The sequence below is a fragment of the Coturnix japonica genome, chromosome 14 (genome assembly GCF_054131305.1).
Source record: "Coturnix japonica strain WE chromosome 14, WE-NBRP24, whole genome shotgun sequence".
Taxonomy (NCBI): domain Eukaryota; kingdom Metazoa; phylum Chordata; class Aves; order Galliformes; family Phasianidae; genus Coturnix; species Coturnix japonica.
In genome coordinates, this window is record NC_140676.1 from 17437388 (window position 1) to 17454051 (window position 16664).

At 49.0% G+C, this 16664-nt stretch overlaps 2 protein-coding genes across 31 annotated transcripts in view; both read right to left on the minus strand.

The window, feature by feature from the left end:
* The window catches only part of NEO1 (neogenin 1), a 165744-nt gene extending 163607 nt beyond the window's left edge, over positions 1–2137 (minus strand). For all 12 annotated transcript variants that reach the window (XM_085515955.1, XM_085515954.1, XM_015872358.2 and 9 more), the window contains exon 1: positions 1741–2137. In XM_085515955.1, the coding sequence (XP_085372081.1) occupies positions 1741–1891 (151 nt within the window). In that variant the 5' untranslated portion in view covers positions 1892–2137. The remainder of the gene's footprint in view (positions 1–1740) is intronic.
* Positions 2138–3892: 1755 nt separating this feature from the next.
* Positions 3893–16664, minus strand: part of LOC107318504 (uncharacterized) — a 96943-nt gene continuing 84171 nt past the window's right edge. For 7 of the 19 annotated variants that reach the window (XR_014934466.1, XR_014934460.1, XR_014934459.1 and 4 more), the window contains 3 exons: positions 15425–15575; positions 7260–7378; positions 3893–6780 (listed from right to left, as the gene is read on the minus strand). Coding sequence is in view for 8 of the 19 variants with exons in the window: in XM_085516036.1 (XP_085372162.1) it covers positions 6726–6780; positions 7260–7378 (174 nt within the window). In the remaining 11 variants the exon portion in view is untranslated. Of the gene's footprint in view, positions 6781–7221; positions 7379–9262; positions 9509–15424; positions 15576–16232; positions 16454–16664 lie in introns of those variants that run through there. The other 12 variants (XM_085516036.1, XM_085516038.1, XM_085516031.1 and 9 more) reach the window with 4 other exon arrangements.

Genomic DNA, 16664 nt, shown 5'->3' on the forward strand with positions numbered 1-16664 from the left:
ACATTGATGGGCCGCAACCATCAGGACCACCACCCCCATGCCTGGAACACAACAGTGGGCAGCACAGCACTGTCATCCCCACATCTACAGCACAAAAACAAGAGCACAGCGCTGCCATGCCTAGAACACAACAATGGGGAGCATGGGACCAGCACCCCTGCACCGAGAACACAACAGGAAGCACAGCTCTGTTGCACCTGGAACACAGCAACAGGGAGCAAAGACCACCGTGCCTAGAACACAGCAGGGAACACAGCACCGTCATCCCCACACCTAGAACACAACACTGCCATTGCCACAGCTAGGACACATCAACAGGAGCACAGTACTGCCACCCCAGTGTCTAAATGACAACAGAGAGGGTTTCTATGCACAGCGTGGAACATCTGCATCCAGTTCTCTCTTCCACCAGCACAGAGGGATTTGAGTGCACCTCTCCCACTTGCCAAATATGAATGTATGTGGAACATCTCTTATTTAGGAAAAAGCTCTACTATCAGATGGGAGCAAGTGTGATTAAGATGAAGTTCTGCCATACAAGAAGCATCTCAGCTCCTCATGGAGACAAAGAACTAAGGCTGCCCCTCTTCTTGGACCCCCCTTGGGGAGTAATGGACTTTACTCAGAGTAAATCCTGACTCCTGGTCCTTGTGTGTGTGGGATGGGGCAGCGCATCGCTGGGTGCAGGAACACACTGCACAAGATGCAGAGGGGAGGCAACAAGGTGCAATGAGCTTCCAGCGCTTCCACACTGCTGCTTCCACGATCCCACTGTGACACACAGCCTCAATGAATACTTGGCATGTCTCTGTGCTCCGCTCTGCTGGCTTAACTCACCACTTCGGTGTTAAAGGGTAAAGCTTCTGCTATCCACCTCATGGTCTCAAACCAGAAAGGATGTTATCTCATGCAGCAGAGAGCACCCAAAGCAACTACATCGCCACAGCGAGCCGCCAGCACAGCAGAGAACACTGAAACCAAACTGCACATGCAAACAGTAACTGTTACAGAGAATCAAAGATCCTTCTATCTAATGCTTGATTTCTCAAAAGGGAAAAGAAAAAAAAAAATCATCAGTCCTGCGAGGTGGAACCCGCAGAGCTCCCGCTCCAGCAGAGGTTAAGTCAACACGTTCCGTGCCACAGGATGACATCAGGACCAACAGGACGGCGGCTCCGCTACCTGCCGGCTCCAGCTCCCCTCGGAAACGCCCGGTCACAACGGGGAACCGCCTGGAATTAAAACCCAGCGCTCCACACTCGAGATCCTTTCCGGGCTTTGCCGACGGGGAACGCCGAAGTTTTTCCCAAGCCGTCATTGTGCGGATAACGGCACCGCAGAACCACGGCGCGGCTCCGACCCGACTCCCCGCACGGAGGCCCACGGCAGCGCCGCCCGCTACGCGCCGCTCGTCCGCTCCCAGCCCCACACAGCGCTCGGCGTCTCGGCCCCGCTCAGCGCCCCCCGCCGCAGGTGGCCCCGACCCCCCCCATCCCGGCCGGCCCCAGGTGCGCCCCGCGGGGCGCCCAGCCGCGCAGTGGCCTCTACCGGCTCGGACAAGTGCGGCGGGAGGACGGAGAAAGAAAATAATAACAACAATAAAAAGCCAACCGCAACCACGCGCACACAGAAACGCGCATCAAAACCCACAGAACGGGGAATAAAAGCGGCCCGGGGTGGGGCGCTCTGTCCCCGCCGCCCCCCGCCGCCGCCCCGCGCTCCGTCCGCCGCTGCCCGTACCTGTGAGGGGGCTCCGGGGGCCGCTCCGCGCGGCGGCGGCCGAGGGCTGAGGCTGCCCGAGGAGCAGCGCCAGGCACAGGGAGCCGAGCAGCCACACGGAGCCCAACAGCCGCAGGGAGCCCAGCAGCCGCCGCGCTCTCCCCGCCGCCATCGCTCCGCGCCCCGCGCCCCGCAGCCGCGCTCCCAGCGCCGGCCCCTCCTCCCCGGGGGCTCCTCCTGCCGCCTCGCTCCCCGCTCTCGGGCCCCGCGGCTCTCCGTGCGGGCGGCAGGCAGGCAGGCAGGCAGGCAGGCAGGCGGTCGGTCGGTCGGTCGCTGGGCTCACTCCATCGCGGGCCGGTTCCTCGCTCGCAGTCCCGGCTCCCTCACACGGAGCCGAGGGGCCGCCCGCCCCGCCCCTCCCTCACGCCCGCCCCCGCCCCCGTCCCGCCCCGCCCCGCCCTCCCGGTCCCGTCTGCGCATGCGCTCACACGGCGGCGTCGCCGCCCCCCGGCCCCGCAGCCCCCCCAGCGCCAGGTGTGCGCGCGCCCGCCCGCTCAGCACTACGCATGCGCGGGACGCGGCGCCGCTTGTGGCGGCGGGAGCTTCGTCCCGCCCCGATCCGCACCTGGAGCAGCGCAGCGCCGGGAGCCTGCGGGCAGCGGGCGGCCCTGCGATACGGGGAGCTGCGATACGGGGAGCTGCGATACGGGGCACTGCCACAGCAAAACACAGCCGGGGGGGGGGGGGGCATCGCTCCAAAAAGCGGCTGTCCCGCACTAAAAAGCCGCATCTTTTTGCCCTGCGTTTCTGTTAGGAAATGGGTTTGTCCTCCACAGCATCCCGGAGCGATCCCCCCTCGGGCAGAGCTGCCCCCTGAGCAGGTTCGGTTGTGGCTCGTTACTGCTGGGGCTGGGGGTGTCAGCAACTCCCAGCACGAAATCCCACCTTCAGTCACCGTTACCAGCACCGGGCGGCTACTGAGCTGAAAGTGAAGCACCCGGAGTTCGTACCTCGGGTTACACTTCAGAACTGACCGCCATCATCCCCTGTCAGGCCCGAGGAAAAGGTTATTTGGGCCTATAAAGCAGATATAGTCACCTCGTGAGAGAGGTTTCCTCACAGAGCTCTGTGGAAGAACCTACACACACTGCTGCTGTTGCTTGTGGGGTTCCCTGTTTCCATGCTGCAGCCATTTCACACATTTCCCCAGGCCGTGGGAGCAGAGCCGGACCTGCAGTTCCAGTTCCCCGCTGCCCTGCTCCATGCCAAGGCTGAGAGCACCCAGCTGAGCAGGGAACCCGTCCTTCCAGTCTTCTCTGCTCCCAGCAATGTGAGCGGGGAGCTGCTGCCTTGATGTGAGGTGGGACAAGAACCGGGTAGGGGAAGTTGGCAGGCACAAAGCGCCTGAAGAAAGACTGGTTCTCCAGGGCGAAGGAGCTGGGCTGGAGAAGGGGTCTGCCTGCAGGGAGGGATAAAGCAGAGCTCATGCACAAGCATGGAACCAGCCTGCCGGGAGAAGACTCAGAATGGGAACAGGAGAAAAACAGGAATGAAGACCATCTGGAAAACTGTCACATCTACTGGCAGCAAGTCTCTGAGATGCACTGGGAGCGTTCCTCACCCTCTTATAGTGCTGGACTGCGAGCAGGAGAGCCAAGCAATTTCTTTCCACATTTGGAGCAAATTTCCACATTGCTGATGGCCTACATAGATACCAGTATAACACACGATTTCATTGCTGTGGTGTTGTTTTGTTTTTAAGGTTACCTCTACATGTGAGAAAAACAGCCATGGCAAACTACATTAAAGCAACATTAGTTAGGCTGCAAAGTAATACACTCCCAAGTTATGAAATAGCAGAATAAAGGTTGTCAGTGCAAACAGATAGGCCTGGCTCTGATGCTGAACCAAGGTCAAGGAACAGAGGTAAGAGCCCAAACAAGTTGATTTCCTATAAAAATCAGATGTCTGTATTTTATGTACCTTGCAGGGGGCTGCAGGAGCAGCAAGCGCTGCGCTGTGGGTGCTGCTCCAAGGAAAGCTCTGCAGCCCCAGGATGGTGCCTCAGACGGAGGCTTGCAAAGCGCTGGTTGTGCAGCCTGCAAGGCCTGGGGCTTGGCTTGACATTTTGAAGTCTTATCTGCAGAAGTGAAGAGCCCTAACAGATAGAACTGTGCTAAATGAGAATTTATTCAACTTTGACTAAATGAGATGCTTTGCCACGTTGTATTTTCTGACAAAATCAGGCCATGAGTATTTCTAATTGGATAGCTAAAATTAAAAGGTTTTTTTCTTGCTGTTCCATCTGTATGCCTGGATTCTTCATCTGTAAAATATGGGTAATACCAGTTCTCGCAACAGCGTTGAGAAAATGAGTTAGAGTTTGTGAAGCACTTGGATACCATAGTGATGAGCACCGCGCAGAAGCCCAGGAGGAAATGAATAAATCTGCTTTCAGAACAATATTTGAATAGCGTGCAGTAAATAAAGCATGGGCCGCATAGTGAACAGCAAGGAGAAAATAACATTATTACTTAGTGAGCACGGTCTATTCTGCACAATGAGCAAGGCTGGGAACCTGTCGAAAGAACAGCGTGTGATCTAATTACAATTAAACAGTGCATCATAATGCAAATGCACAGAAGGAGACAAATCACAGTTGCACGGGCCACCTTCACGTTGGCACTTCTTAACTTTGAAACTCCTGAATTCAAGAGAAAAGCTCCTTCATGGTGCAGGTGCCCAACATATACTCATAAACGACTCCCCTCCGCTGTAATAGATGAAGAAGTGGGTTTTTTTACCTCACCTGCCTCAGCCACTGTAGAGAAGAAAATGTATTTCTCCTCTTGGAGATATCTAAGCCTTATAATCGAGATTTAATGCTGTCACTCAAATGTTGACACTGCCCATGTGTGTGATCAGCAGAGACAGAGAGTGCTCTCCAGAGGGAGATCCAGAGGAAGACCTTAATTTCAGTGATTGCATTTCTTTCTTTTGCTTGAGGTTCTTCTCATTTCAAGCCAAGCTACTGTTTTTTGGTGCAGAAACGAGGTTACAGAACAAAGACAGTTTCACTGACCTTTTGTGACTCCCTGAGGCTAGCGCTGAACCTTTCTGACTCCCGGTGAGATCTGGAAGCACTCTCGAGCTGCTGCAATTTGCATCGGGTTGACTGTTACCGACAAGGAGAGCAACACAATTAAAATTCAGTGGTTCAGCTGCACTCTAGTTATGTCCGCTTCTCTGATCATAATCTCTCTACTGCTTAGCAGGACTTGAGTTAGCACAGAATTGTGATCCTGATTAAGAGAATTTCCCATTACTGAACATCCTCAAGCAGCTGGAAAAGGTAATTTGGGGGTAAGAAGGAACTGCAGCATAAATAAAGACCTAGCTCATTAAGTTTAGGACTTACATCTGTGAGATACTCACCTTAAGATTAATCTGCTGTGCTGCCTCCCTTGGGTAGGAGTCACAACCACAGGCTTCTGGCAAACAGTTTGATTGTGCCTGTGTAGGTCGCCATACTGATCAGTGCAGAGCATAGCGTGATGGGCTCTCTTTCATTGTTCAACAGGGACTAGATGTTTGTTTTTTTCTATTTTTCATATTTATTGGTCACAGATGTGGTTTCGCAAGCTGCTCCGAGGTTGGAAGTTATCCTCCTGACATCGCAGAGCAAATTCTAGGCTTGTAGGCTGTTTGCCAGAGGGCCTCTAACCCCAGCACGTATTTACATCGTTCCTGATCTCAACAGTGTGGAATCAGCAATGATTCCAGCTCCTCACTGAAGGCGGGGGGGTCACAAATGGAGGCAAACCTTCCAGTCACCACAGTCAGTTTCCCAAAAGTCTGAAAGGAAGAGTGAACTCCTTTGCTTGACTTGGTGTTTAATAGTGTCTGAAACGGCAACAGAGCAGCTGGTGTGAAATGCTTTTAATGGCTTGGTCTGCTAAGGAGTTGTTGAGGTCTAATCCTATGTTTGTTTACTCAGGGATTTCAGGTGCAGATAGAGGAAACCAAGAATCCAAAATGCAAGGCTTACCAAATCCAATCCACGCTCTAAAGAATAATTCCTTGGTTATCAGAATTGCATAATGATGTGGGATGCGGCTGTCTGGGTGTTCAGAGGCAGAGAAATGCAGGTAATGCCACAGGCAAAGCCTAGCGTTAAGTGCAGTCAAGGGGAGTTCTGCCATCTGCTTAACCAGAGCAAGATTTCATCTCTGGAAGCCTGTCATGGGATGACACTGTGCCACAGGCATTCAGTGATATCAGTTACACACAGTTTGGTACTTTTCTCTCTTTTGGTGGCTGTCATATGACTTCTCCAGGTGAGATCTTTAATGAAGCCACACTGCTAACATTTTTCTTCCCTAGTGTCCCACTTCTCACTGAGGTTCTGTATTGCATTTTTTTGCTCTGAATGACTCTTTCTGTGCCCAAAAAGAGAAGAGACAGGCGGTCTGTGCCCTCTCATGAGAACAGGATCAGCTTCCTCTGCAGCTTAAAACCACATAAGCCAGGCAAGGATTCCAGGTGGTGTTTATCCCAAAGCATTTCCAACAATTCCACAAGAATGTTAATTACTGACACCAACAATCTTGTTCTCATTCATATAATGGGAGTGCCTAAAGGTCTTACCTGAGGTTGGTCCTATTGTATTAAGTACTGTACAATCACACAGTAAAAGTGAGCCCTTTTCTCAGAGAAGGCAGAAGAAGAAATGAACCAAGGAAAGGTGCAATCAGTAACTTCAACTCCTGTATGTCTCCAGTACTGTTGGAGGTCACTCACAGATGGCTTTTATCTCACTCTGCTACTTTAGATATTTAAAACTGAAGAGATATATGTATATATAACAATTCCAGGAGCCCCTGTTGTAAATAATGGCTAAAGTATTCCTATTTTAAATTGCAGAAACTGAAGTCAAAAAGGTCATAGAAACTTGTGGCAGCATTGTAAATATGAACAAAATTACTTCAGTCTGATAATTGAAGAGTTCAGAAACAACAGCACGCGTCATTCATATGATGTAGTGAAGGCTGGGATGATGATCTGCAGAAACAGGGAAGAATAGTGACATTAGATTATAGCTGTGGACTGGGACAGCGTCCTGTTTGCTGTGAGTGACTGATTTGTTCATACACTTCTCAGATGTCCCTTTCAAGTCAGAGTTTTAGGTCTGCTTCCTGTTCCCAGAATGCTACTCTGAATCTCATTCACCTTTCAAAAACCGAGAAGGAATTTCTAGAAAATGTAATGGGTTTTTTATGGAAGAGATATTGTTTATTTTTCCTGGAGGAATGGAGGCCAAGAAAGGCATGGAGCCATGCTGCTGCTGCTAAAGAGGGGAGTATGGTTACAGAGCTCATAGAGGAGGGTAAGGAAACCTCCTTGCAGAGGTTAGCAGCAGTGATACAGGCCTGATTTACTAAGGAGAGAAACAAGATTCTGTTCCCAGCAGCTTCTAGTTTGTAAGCAGAGCTACGCCTTGAATCACTCTGCATAAATTTTATTGTAAAGTAATTTCTAACCTCTTGCAAATTTCAAGCATTTCCAAAAGCAGCGCAAACTTGCCAGCATTTCTTCCTGGTTCACAGAAGTTCAGCTCCATAAGAACTCTCTGACTCTCTTGGATACAAGACTGAGCAATCTGGAGAAAGAAGGGACAGTTTTAAAAACAAGAATGCATTTCACACAGAGGAATGGTGCCACGCTGACAGCTCTAGCAGATAAAACGTGGGCAGCCTTCAAATAGGTAAAGTGTCTGACTCGCTAAGGCTGTCAATCTGGCACTTTTCACACACATTAATTTTACTTTCTTTTTTTTTTTTTTTTTTGCTTAAACATCCCTTCGGGGCAACAGCTCTGGAAAAACACCACCATCCTGCCACTTCTCCATGCTCCTCCCAGGAGACCGGTGATGAAAGCCAAGAGAGCAAAACATGCAACTCTGATGGGATATGAAATGTGGGTGATCGTGCCATGAACCGCTGCATCTTCCTGACACATGAAGCACATCAGGATCTATATGTCTGCTGTCACAATGTGGTTTTATCACATATTTTTATTTCCTTAGCACCTGAATGGCAGCTTTAGAAATCAAATTACAGTCTGAGTGCTACAGGCTGCAGCCCCCTGACTGAGCCACTAAATCAGACTAATTGGAACAACAAATAAGCCCAAATAGCAGTTCCTTAGGAAAACGTTGCCCTTACAACACACTGCTTTTACTTCTAACTTAACTTGACTGGACTTATTGACTAGCTGGTATTTCTGCTACTGCATTTGAAGTCTATCGATTCTTAGAAATATGAAATGAGTTTCAAAGAGGTCAGAATGTGACTTTGTGACCAAGAGAGACACAAAGACATTCAGAAATACTAAAGGGAGCACTGGGAACTACAGAAACCTAAAAGAGGTTTCTGGTTCACACCAACAGAGATCAGTGTTTTTTGCAGGTCGCTGCCCATTGGCAGCCATGTGCCTTGCCCAAAAAGAGGACAGGGGCTCAACCACTTCCCAGCAAACTGGTACCACATTGTACGCAAATGCTGCCCAGGCTGTTGTTCCAACTACCACCCCCTCCACTAACACACGTCTTTGGGAAGGAAGATGCCCTGAGGACCCCAGGTTGAAACGGCAGGTCCTCCTTCAGTGCTGGCAGGGAAGTCTGGAAGGCAAATGCTTTAAATAGGTAGCACAGAATTTGCAGAAAAGCAGGATGCCTACACACTCCCAAAGGCATTGAGCTAAAATGGATTGTTACCAAAGACTGGAGAGAGTTCAATTGTCTGGAATAAACTTACATTGCAAAAAAGGGAATATTAGTAGAGAAAGAGGCTGAGGATATCAGAAGTTGCCTTAATTCCTGAAAGAAGTGGATTTATTCAGTGAGAAACCATTTCTCAGAACGATTCGCATTCCATTCTCAAAAATCTTCGTTGAGGGCTGACAAGAATTTGAGCTTTATGTCTGTATCATCTGGAGTGAACATTTACATTCTACATAGAAAAGAAACTGTATGCTTCAGATGTGAGCCCTCTGAGGCAGGTAACAAATAAGATATATTTGACAAAGGAAGAAAAGCTTTCTCACAAATCTGCTGTTTTTCTAGCCCCCAAACGGCTGCAATCTGCCTTCAAAACCCCCTTTCAGGCTGATGCTTCACGATCTGTTAGTTTTGTCTAAACCACTCTTTCTAATGGTAGTCCACCTTTTTCCTTCTGACCTCTGCTGCACTCACCAGGTATCAGGCAACAGCAATTATGTCCATACTAGAAGGACTAAGCACAGAAATCTCTATGATTCTTGTACCTGAATAATATATTTGCAAATTTGAAAAGCAGACTGAACTCAGAGAAGCGATCAGATCTGACTTGGTCTGGGAACAAACTGCTCAGTAGCAGATTTCTGGCTCACAATTAATGTGGGCATCCCTGAGTCCCCTAATGGATCTGCTGAACCACAGCAGCTGACTTGGAGACCAAGTCTGAGGTCAGCAAACCAGCCTTTTAGAAACATACTGGAAACTCACCAGTTCCCTACTGCTGCTGACTGGGAGAAGGCGAGTCCAGTAATCCAGAAGTCTGCAACAGGAGGGAGTAGGGCAGAGGTCTGCAGCGTTCAGAAGCAAAAAACCCACAGGATGGAATAGAAGAGTGGAGTGAGCAACAGAAAGCAGTTCCACCTTTGGAAAAAGAGGTGGGAACTCAGGGGATGACACCAAGAATACATGAACGCCAACCCAGCAGTCAGCACAGACAAAACCCCCATTCACAGCACTTCAAGGTCCTGAGGCCGGAAGGGTGACACTGTAGCAGAACATGAACAAACCACAGCCTGAAAGATAAAGGGAAATTCAGTAAGTGGAAGTTGTGCGCCAACTAGGAACAGCGCTAATTAGCTCCAAAGGCTGCAAGCAGTCTCTTGAAAATGGGCAGAAGTGAGCGAAAGCGCTTCAAGTCAGCGCTCACAGTGACCTTCCTTCCGACTAAAGGATTTCGCTGTTAAGTGTATGGGGAACCAACAGACAGCAAAAGAGATGGATGGCCTGAAATATTAGCAGCCTGTACAGCTGTGCTGAAAAGCCTTTTCACATTAGAAAAATACCTTCAGCAGAGCACCTGAACAATAGTGAGGATTTAAAAAAAAAGAGGGAAGTCTGCACAGGGTGCTGAGTAAAGCTGAACAGAGCCCTCCTATCGTACAGCTCATCTCCTACAGAAAATTCTTGTGTGAAATACAGCAGACATTAGAGGAAGGGGTGAAAAGGCTCACGGCTCTGTGAAAGATAAGAGGAAATGCAGAACTGACAGCAAGTGGACACTCGTGGGTCACCACAGAAAGGGGAAAAATATAAAGAAATATAACCCTTTGTGATTACAGTCGAGCACAAATAAATACATAGGGGGAAAAAAACCAAACCAAAACAACATTTTCTGCTTCCTGTAAAGAGTAAAGTTGGGGGGAAGTGGGCTATGCCAAATATTTCTCTCTGCTGGAGGCATCAGCGGGGTTCTGACAGACAGGTTAGGAAAACAGAGCACACATTTGTGCATACTCAATAGCCCCTATGGGAGACATAATTTTCTCAGGCAGCCATTTGGGTTGTGTTTGGCACTTGAACTGTTTCATGGGCTTTGATAGCCTAGGATGTGCGTAGATGATGTTTTGTTCTGCGGGAAGAGAGTAGAAGCACATGACCAAAGGCTCTGATCAGCTTTTGAAAGACCCAGACCAGCAGAGCTCAACCAACAAAACTCCTTTGTAATGGAAATGCCAAACCTAGGCATGAAATTAGAAAAGCAATGTGTACAAGGAGATTACAATGAGATTGAAGTCATCCCCGGTATTCCTGCCCTAGCAGAAAAGAATGCAAAGTTAAGACACCTTTGAGTAGTGAACTGTCTACCCAATTTAGCTGCCCAAGCAATCAATGACAGATCTTGATGTACAAGAGCATTCTGCAGAACTAACATACAGATCTCCACAGGGAAGCTGAAAGGAGCTAATTAATAGCCCCAGAAAAACACAGTTAAGTGCAAAACTGGACATAGATCTTTACAGACCAGTGCTGACCGAGCTGAATTCTCTCCTTGCACTCTCACTAGCACTTATGACCCTGGTGAGGCACAAAGATTAATGCTTATACAAAAAGCATTTGCATTCCACTTTTCATGAAGCGCTTGTAGGCTGACCGCTTGAATGTTCTGTCTGGTTTCAATTAGAGATAGTATTAGTCTTTACATACAGCCTTAGCTGGGAGTAGTTTTGCTCTGGACAGTTCAAGCTTCTAACTCCCCCTGTCCCATTCAAGAGGAGCCTGAAGTGACACCTTTCTCTCCTTCTCTTTACAGTTGTGAGGAAGTTGTCTCAGTAATAAGACAGGCTCTGATTATGTTCCCAAATTCTGCTATGTGCAGAGGGGATGCCAAGGGCCTCTGTCGTCATGGCAAACACTCTGGTGAGCTCAAAGCACTCACCAAAAAGAGTGAAGCTGCACAGGCCAGCTCACTGTGTGAGCAACAAGCTTCTGAAGATGTGTATGTTGAGACAACACCTAGAGGGAAGCATCTTCCTGTTTGACTCCACTTGCTCTCTTAATGAGGTTTCTGTAATGGTACAGCAGTAGGAAGAAGCTGGCTCCCTTTGGAGAGATACTGCAGAAGTGGCTAATATACATCTTCCAACATCAAGGCCTAGCTAACAGTAGGAAGAGTTCCCCAGCCACCACTACGTACCCACAGAAGCTTAGGGCTATGTGCTTGGGTTCCTCTGGCTTCCTAGGAAAGACACAGATGTAAGGACTGGACTCCCTGTGGTCTAATGCAGTTGTACACCTGGGATAAAGCTGTCCTCCAAACAACCCACAGCAAGATGTCAAAGGAGAGGGGCAGAGGGAGCAGCCTGTACAGCCTGTGCTTCTCCTCCTCTGCCGAAGGTGGGCACAAAGAGCTGGTATCCTCCTCCCTGACTCGGCGCTGAGAACAAGTGCTAAATTATCACTCATGCAGCACAGACGTCACATCAGATGTCTGGATCTAACCTTAAACCTTCCTTCATTTCTGTGGAACACAGCAACACTTCCACGGTGCTTCAGTGTCACTGTTGAACTCAGCAGTCCCCGTTCAAGACCTAGGGGTGGAAGGTCCCGCACAAAAAAGTATTTACTTTAGAACTAAAGTAAGGTAAAAGAGGACATCAAAGAACAGAAACAGCCTGAAGGCACAGATAGGATTTAGAGAGATGTAATATGCTTGAGAAAGGTGAATCTCAGGCTTAAGGGCCGCAATTGATCTCAGCTCCCCTCACCCTGGCTGACACGGTGGCACTGCAGAGCTGACCGTGCTGTTCAACAACCAGCTCACTCGGCTCCAGCTTCTCAGAGGTGCCTTTCTATGTGGAAACTAAAGACCATTAAAATCTTCCAGAGGACAACCATGAGACCCAGCCAACATTCCTCCCTTCAATAAATAAAACAGTTTCTAGCATAGGCAGCTCTGTGAATTATTGCAGAGCACATAATAGTCCCTGTATTTCCCTACACAATCACTATGCTCCCCAGATCTAACTCATTACTGTGTTTAGCGAAGCGCTTTGAACTGCCTCAAGCATGAAAAGCACCATATAAGAACAAATTTTATTCTCATAAAAAGGTATTAAGGCAAGTTAGAGGCACTATTGACACACATGATATGTTATAATTGGCAAATGTTCACAAAGGCAAAACCCAGATCTGTGCACCAAGCTGGAGGGTACCTGTGTGCATGTGGATTCTGGCATGAGTGCATCCCCTCCTCTGCCCTACAGCAGACCCAGCTCCCACAGACAAGCTCTCAGGCTGCTTGAGAGCCACAGCAAAACAGCCGTCTTGTTTAGGAGGAGAAATCAGGGCTCTGCTTGATGTGATTTGAAAAGGGCACGTGAAGACCACTGGCTGATGTCTGGCATTATCCATCTGCCCGTCAGTTCTTCACGACCCATCACTCCCCCACAACCGTTTCATCCAGCATCACACCACCACCAAGGATCAGATCTGCACCCTTGCACCTTAGCTGAGCATGTTCCTGGCTCACCCCGTGGTGTCACACGCCAGCTCTGCTCAGCTGTGACCTGCAGCACCCTCTGTTGTTGCCATTCTGGGCTTCACCCAGCTCTTGCTCCCTGCCAAGGCTCCTCTTTTCTTGTTTGCTTTCTGTCTTCCAGAAGGCTCCGTCTGTCCTGGCCTGGATTCTCATTCCCTACTTGCAAGTCTTGCCAAATAGATATTTAAAAAAATAAAAAATAAAAACAAAATGGGAAATGGAGAGACACTGGAGATACACGACTGAGACAGCTGAAGTCCTTCTCGTTAGGCACAGCTTGAACCCTACTAAGTCCTACTGACCCAGAACTCCTGGAAAATAAAGTCTGGAAGTGTGGGGCCACTTATCTACATGAAATTCTTCATGTCAGAACTGTGGTTAAGACGTTATTGGAGAAGCCAGGAACGTTCCCGGGGCTGGTGGCAGCGGGCAGAACATTTGTGTGGGCCTACAGGAAAATGTTGGGCTGTCCCAAGCTGATGTCATGTCCCAGAGGGACATCAGAGTCAGCACTCTCACTGCTGTCACTGCCGGAGACCAAGACAAATACATTAAATATTGAAGGGAATATTGAGAAATAACAAAAACTAAGACAGAAACCACAGTGCTGTGTGCTGCAGGCACATGTGTATGCACGTGTCTGCAGCCTGCTCAATGGACTCACGCAATCATCCAAGCTCCTGGCCCAGAAGCTACACTCAGTCCCTCACACTTTCCACTGCCTCAATTCCTTCTTTAAGAAGGAAGCCTTGTGGCCTATTTTAAAACACTGGCAGATGCTTGTTGGTGAGACAGCACAGTGTTTTTCAGCAGGTTTCTGCTGTTTCTCTTGTGGGCTATGAGGTATTTGGGAAGCTGCAGAGGTCACTCACTCATCCCAGAGGAGAAGGCTGTGTCCCCCATCATATGTCTGTCTGTGCATGACGGTGCTGATGCAGCTCCAGACCTGCCTTCCAGCTTCGTGGTCCATCGCACAGCCTTGTGAACAGGTGAAGTAAAGGCCAAGGGAAACCTCCGAACACCTGAAGTGCTTCAGGCTTCCTATTCCATGGGAGTGAGGAATGGAAAGAGCATACACACACCTTCTCCAAAGTCTGCACACCGAGACCCTCATTCACTTCTTATTCCATCACTTCCCATCGGCTTCGAGATGAACTGAGCCCAAGCCTGAGGATTTAACCCACGATGCACCTACACATCAATGATGTGCATGTAAGGAGAAAACACAGGACATAAATGCCATTCTGCAAGGACCTGACTATGAGGTAGAACATTGGGCCCGAGTGACAGCTGTGTGGAGAATAAATATTCCTAAAGAAAGGATTTGGTGCATGCAGTATTTCTGTTTCAGGCACACAGGAAACGCTGCTTGAGAGCCTTAAATTCAAGTGTGCACTAAAAGGTTTTTTATACCTCTCAATCTAGTTACGTTTTCTTGGCTGCCCTCCACTCTGCCCACAAAGTGCTACAGGAAAAGGAGGAAACTCTTATCAGCACACACAAAAGTAGGGAGTTTTCTTCTTCCACACAGTGAAGAACTATTCAATGGGAGTGCAGTCCCACAGGTCCCTTACCCGTGTGCACAGTGTCCTGCCTGTCCTCACCACTGCTTCAGCTGAGGATGAATTCAGAGGAGTGACCTTGGTGTCAATGGTGGGACGAGATCTGGCCAAGTGATGTGCTCACACAGCTTCATTTTTCGATCTTTCTCAGTGGGAGAAATTCAGAACCACAGATGTTCCACCAAAACTACTTATCCAATTACTGGAGCACTTTGAAAAGGTGATACGGATCAGCCTGACACCCTGAGCTTCTTCCAGAGCGTACCATGAGTGTGCAGACACTGCACTCCTGAGAAGCACCCAGAACCAGACAGATTAGCTTTGTGGCTTTTGTTCATTGGTTCTGACTTGCTTTTGACTTCTTGCCTGCTCCCTATTAACACCCCACAGTGCAGTTGTGTTTGACTTCACTTTAACAAACCCTGATTTATATGGCCTCACACAATTCCTCCTCCTTTGTGTGGCCTTGAGAACGGCCTAACAGGCATACTAAAATGGAACCCATTTAAATCAGCCACTACCAAAGGAGCAGACATCTTCAAAGAGTGTTATCTCTGTGAATCAGAATTCACTCTTTCTGAATAATCTGTTGGTTTGGGGTTTTTAATGAAACGTAGCTTAGTGGGGTTTGGCAGATGCTGACACATAGTCCAGCGAGGAAACTTAAAAATACGGGTGAAAGCATGACTAAGGCTCAATGTGTAAAGGGGAACAGTTCCACAGAAACTCAAATGCGCTGCATCCACCATTCAGTCACCCAGTTACAAGTATCTGACAGCTGTCCAGTGACAGGAATTCAAGCTCCCTGTTCTATGGAGCATCTCTGAACTCCTCTGATGCTTTTCCACAGGCAGTGCAGCACAGCCACTGTACTCCTTTCCATACCCGTTGTCTATGGATAAGATACCCACTGCTTACCACACTGCTTGCTTTAGGAATGTGGCTTTCCTTTGGTACAATGTGAGTGCTACGATTATGTGCTGCACGTGCCAAGCAGGCAGGGCGGGGTGGGGTGGGAAGGAGAGAGGCTTTGGCTCTGAATGCCAGTACCTATTTTTAGGCTCCCAAAGCCGTGCTGCTCCCGCTCAGATCTGACGATCCAACACGTGTCACTCAAGATGTCACCAATCCCAGGCAGCCGTGACTTTGCTGGGTGTCAGCATCCCGGGGTAGGGCAGATGAGCAGCAATTTTTCTGAAGTCTGTAGCACGAACAAACTGTGTTTTGGTAAGTAAGTCTAAGTTGAGATTCATATTGTTTAAGATTTAGGTCAGCTTGGGTTTGGGATTGGTGTCTTGGTGTTTGTTTTTTTTTGTCCAGTCTGAACACATCATTGCAATACAGGAGATATGTACCTGGCCTGTCCCAGTCTGACAGCCCTCCACCTGAGACACGTGAGGTATGACTGGGGAAGATCCATGTAGCAGGTCAGGTCTGTGTAGTGGCAGCGTTTACCGGGGGCTGTGCAGTATTTTCAAAGCACTCCACATGCCACAGTCCTGGTCCCTCAGAGACCCAACCATCCACCTGCCTTGTGGAAAGAGCCCTCTGCATGCCCTTAACCTGCTACCATTGCAAGACAGGGGTGAGCTTAGCCCTCCCCCGGCACTCCATGGTGACAACTTGATGTACCTGAATCCTCAAGCACAACCCAAACACAATGCCCACCTGCAGCAAGCACAGTCAGGTTGTGCTCACAGACACAAATTGATCTGAAAAACCAGAGCAAACTGAAGGCTGAGCGAGCTGATGGAGGATGGGGCTGGCAGAGCCCTTCTGTGCCAGCAGCACACCACGTCACCCACTGCCACTTGTGCCAACCACCCAGCCCACATTCTCTTGGATTCTTTTCAATGTGTTGGCTGAGGGCACAGCACCATTTTATTGAATCACGGTGGAGTTTTGGTTCCCCACAGAAAAATCCCTGGAACCAGAGTATATTTTCACGACCAGTGACTGCAGACATGTAGAGAATGTCCGCGCTGCTTCTTTCTCCTCCGCTCTGTGCCTTTGAAGTCATGGTAACAGCTTTTGGATTCAATCCTCTGATGAGACTCCTTGATTTATTAGGTAAAACATCTGGAAAAAATGAAGGCTTGTGGCAGCGTAAATCCTCCAGAAGGAGCAGAGGGGTTTCCTCTGAGCAGCGCTCCTGTCAAAACTGCAGGAAACCTGAGCCCTGGCGACTGTCTCGGGGCTGCCTGGTGCTTGCAGAGCTGCAGCCCAGAATGGGCCCGTCCACATTTCACCCACTGGCCCAGAAAGCAGCAGGCGGGCTGGGCTGAGGCCA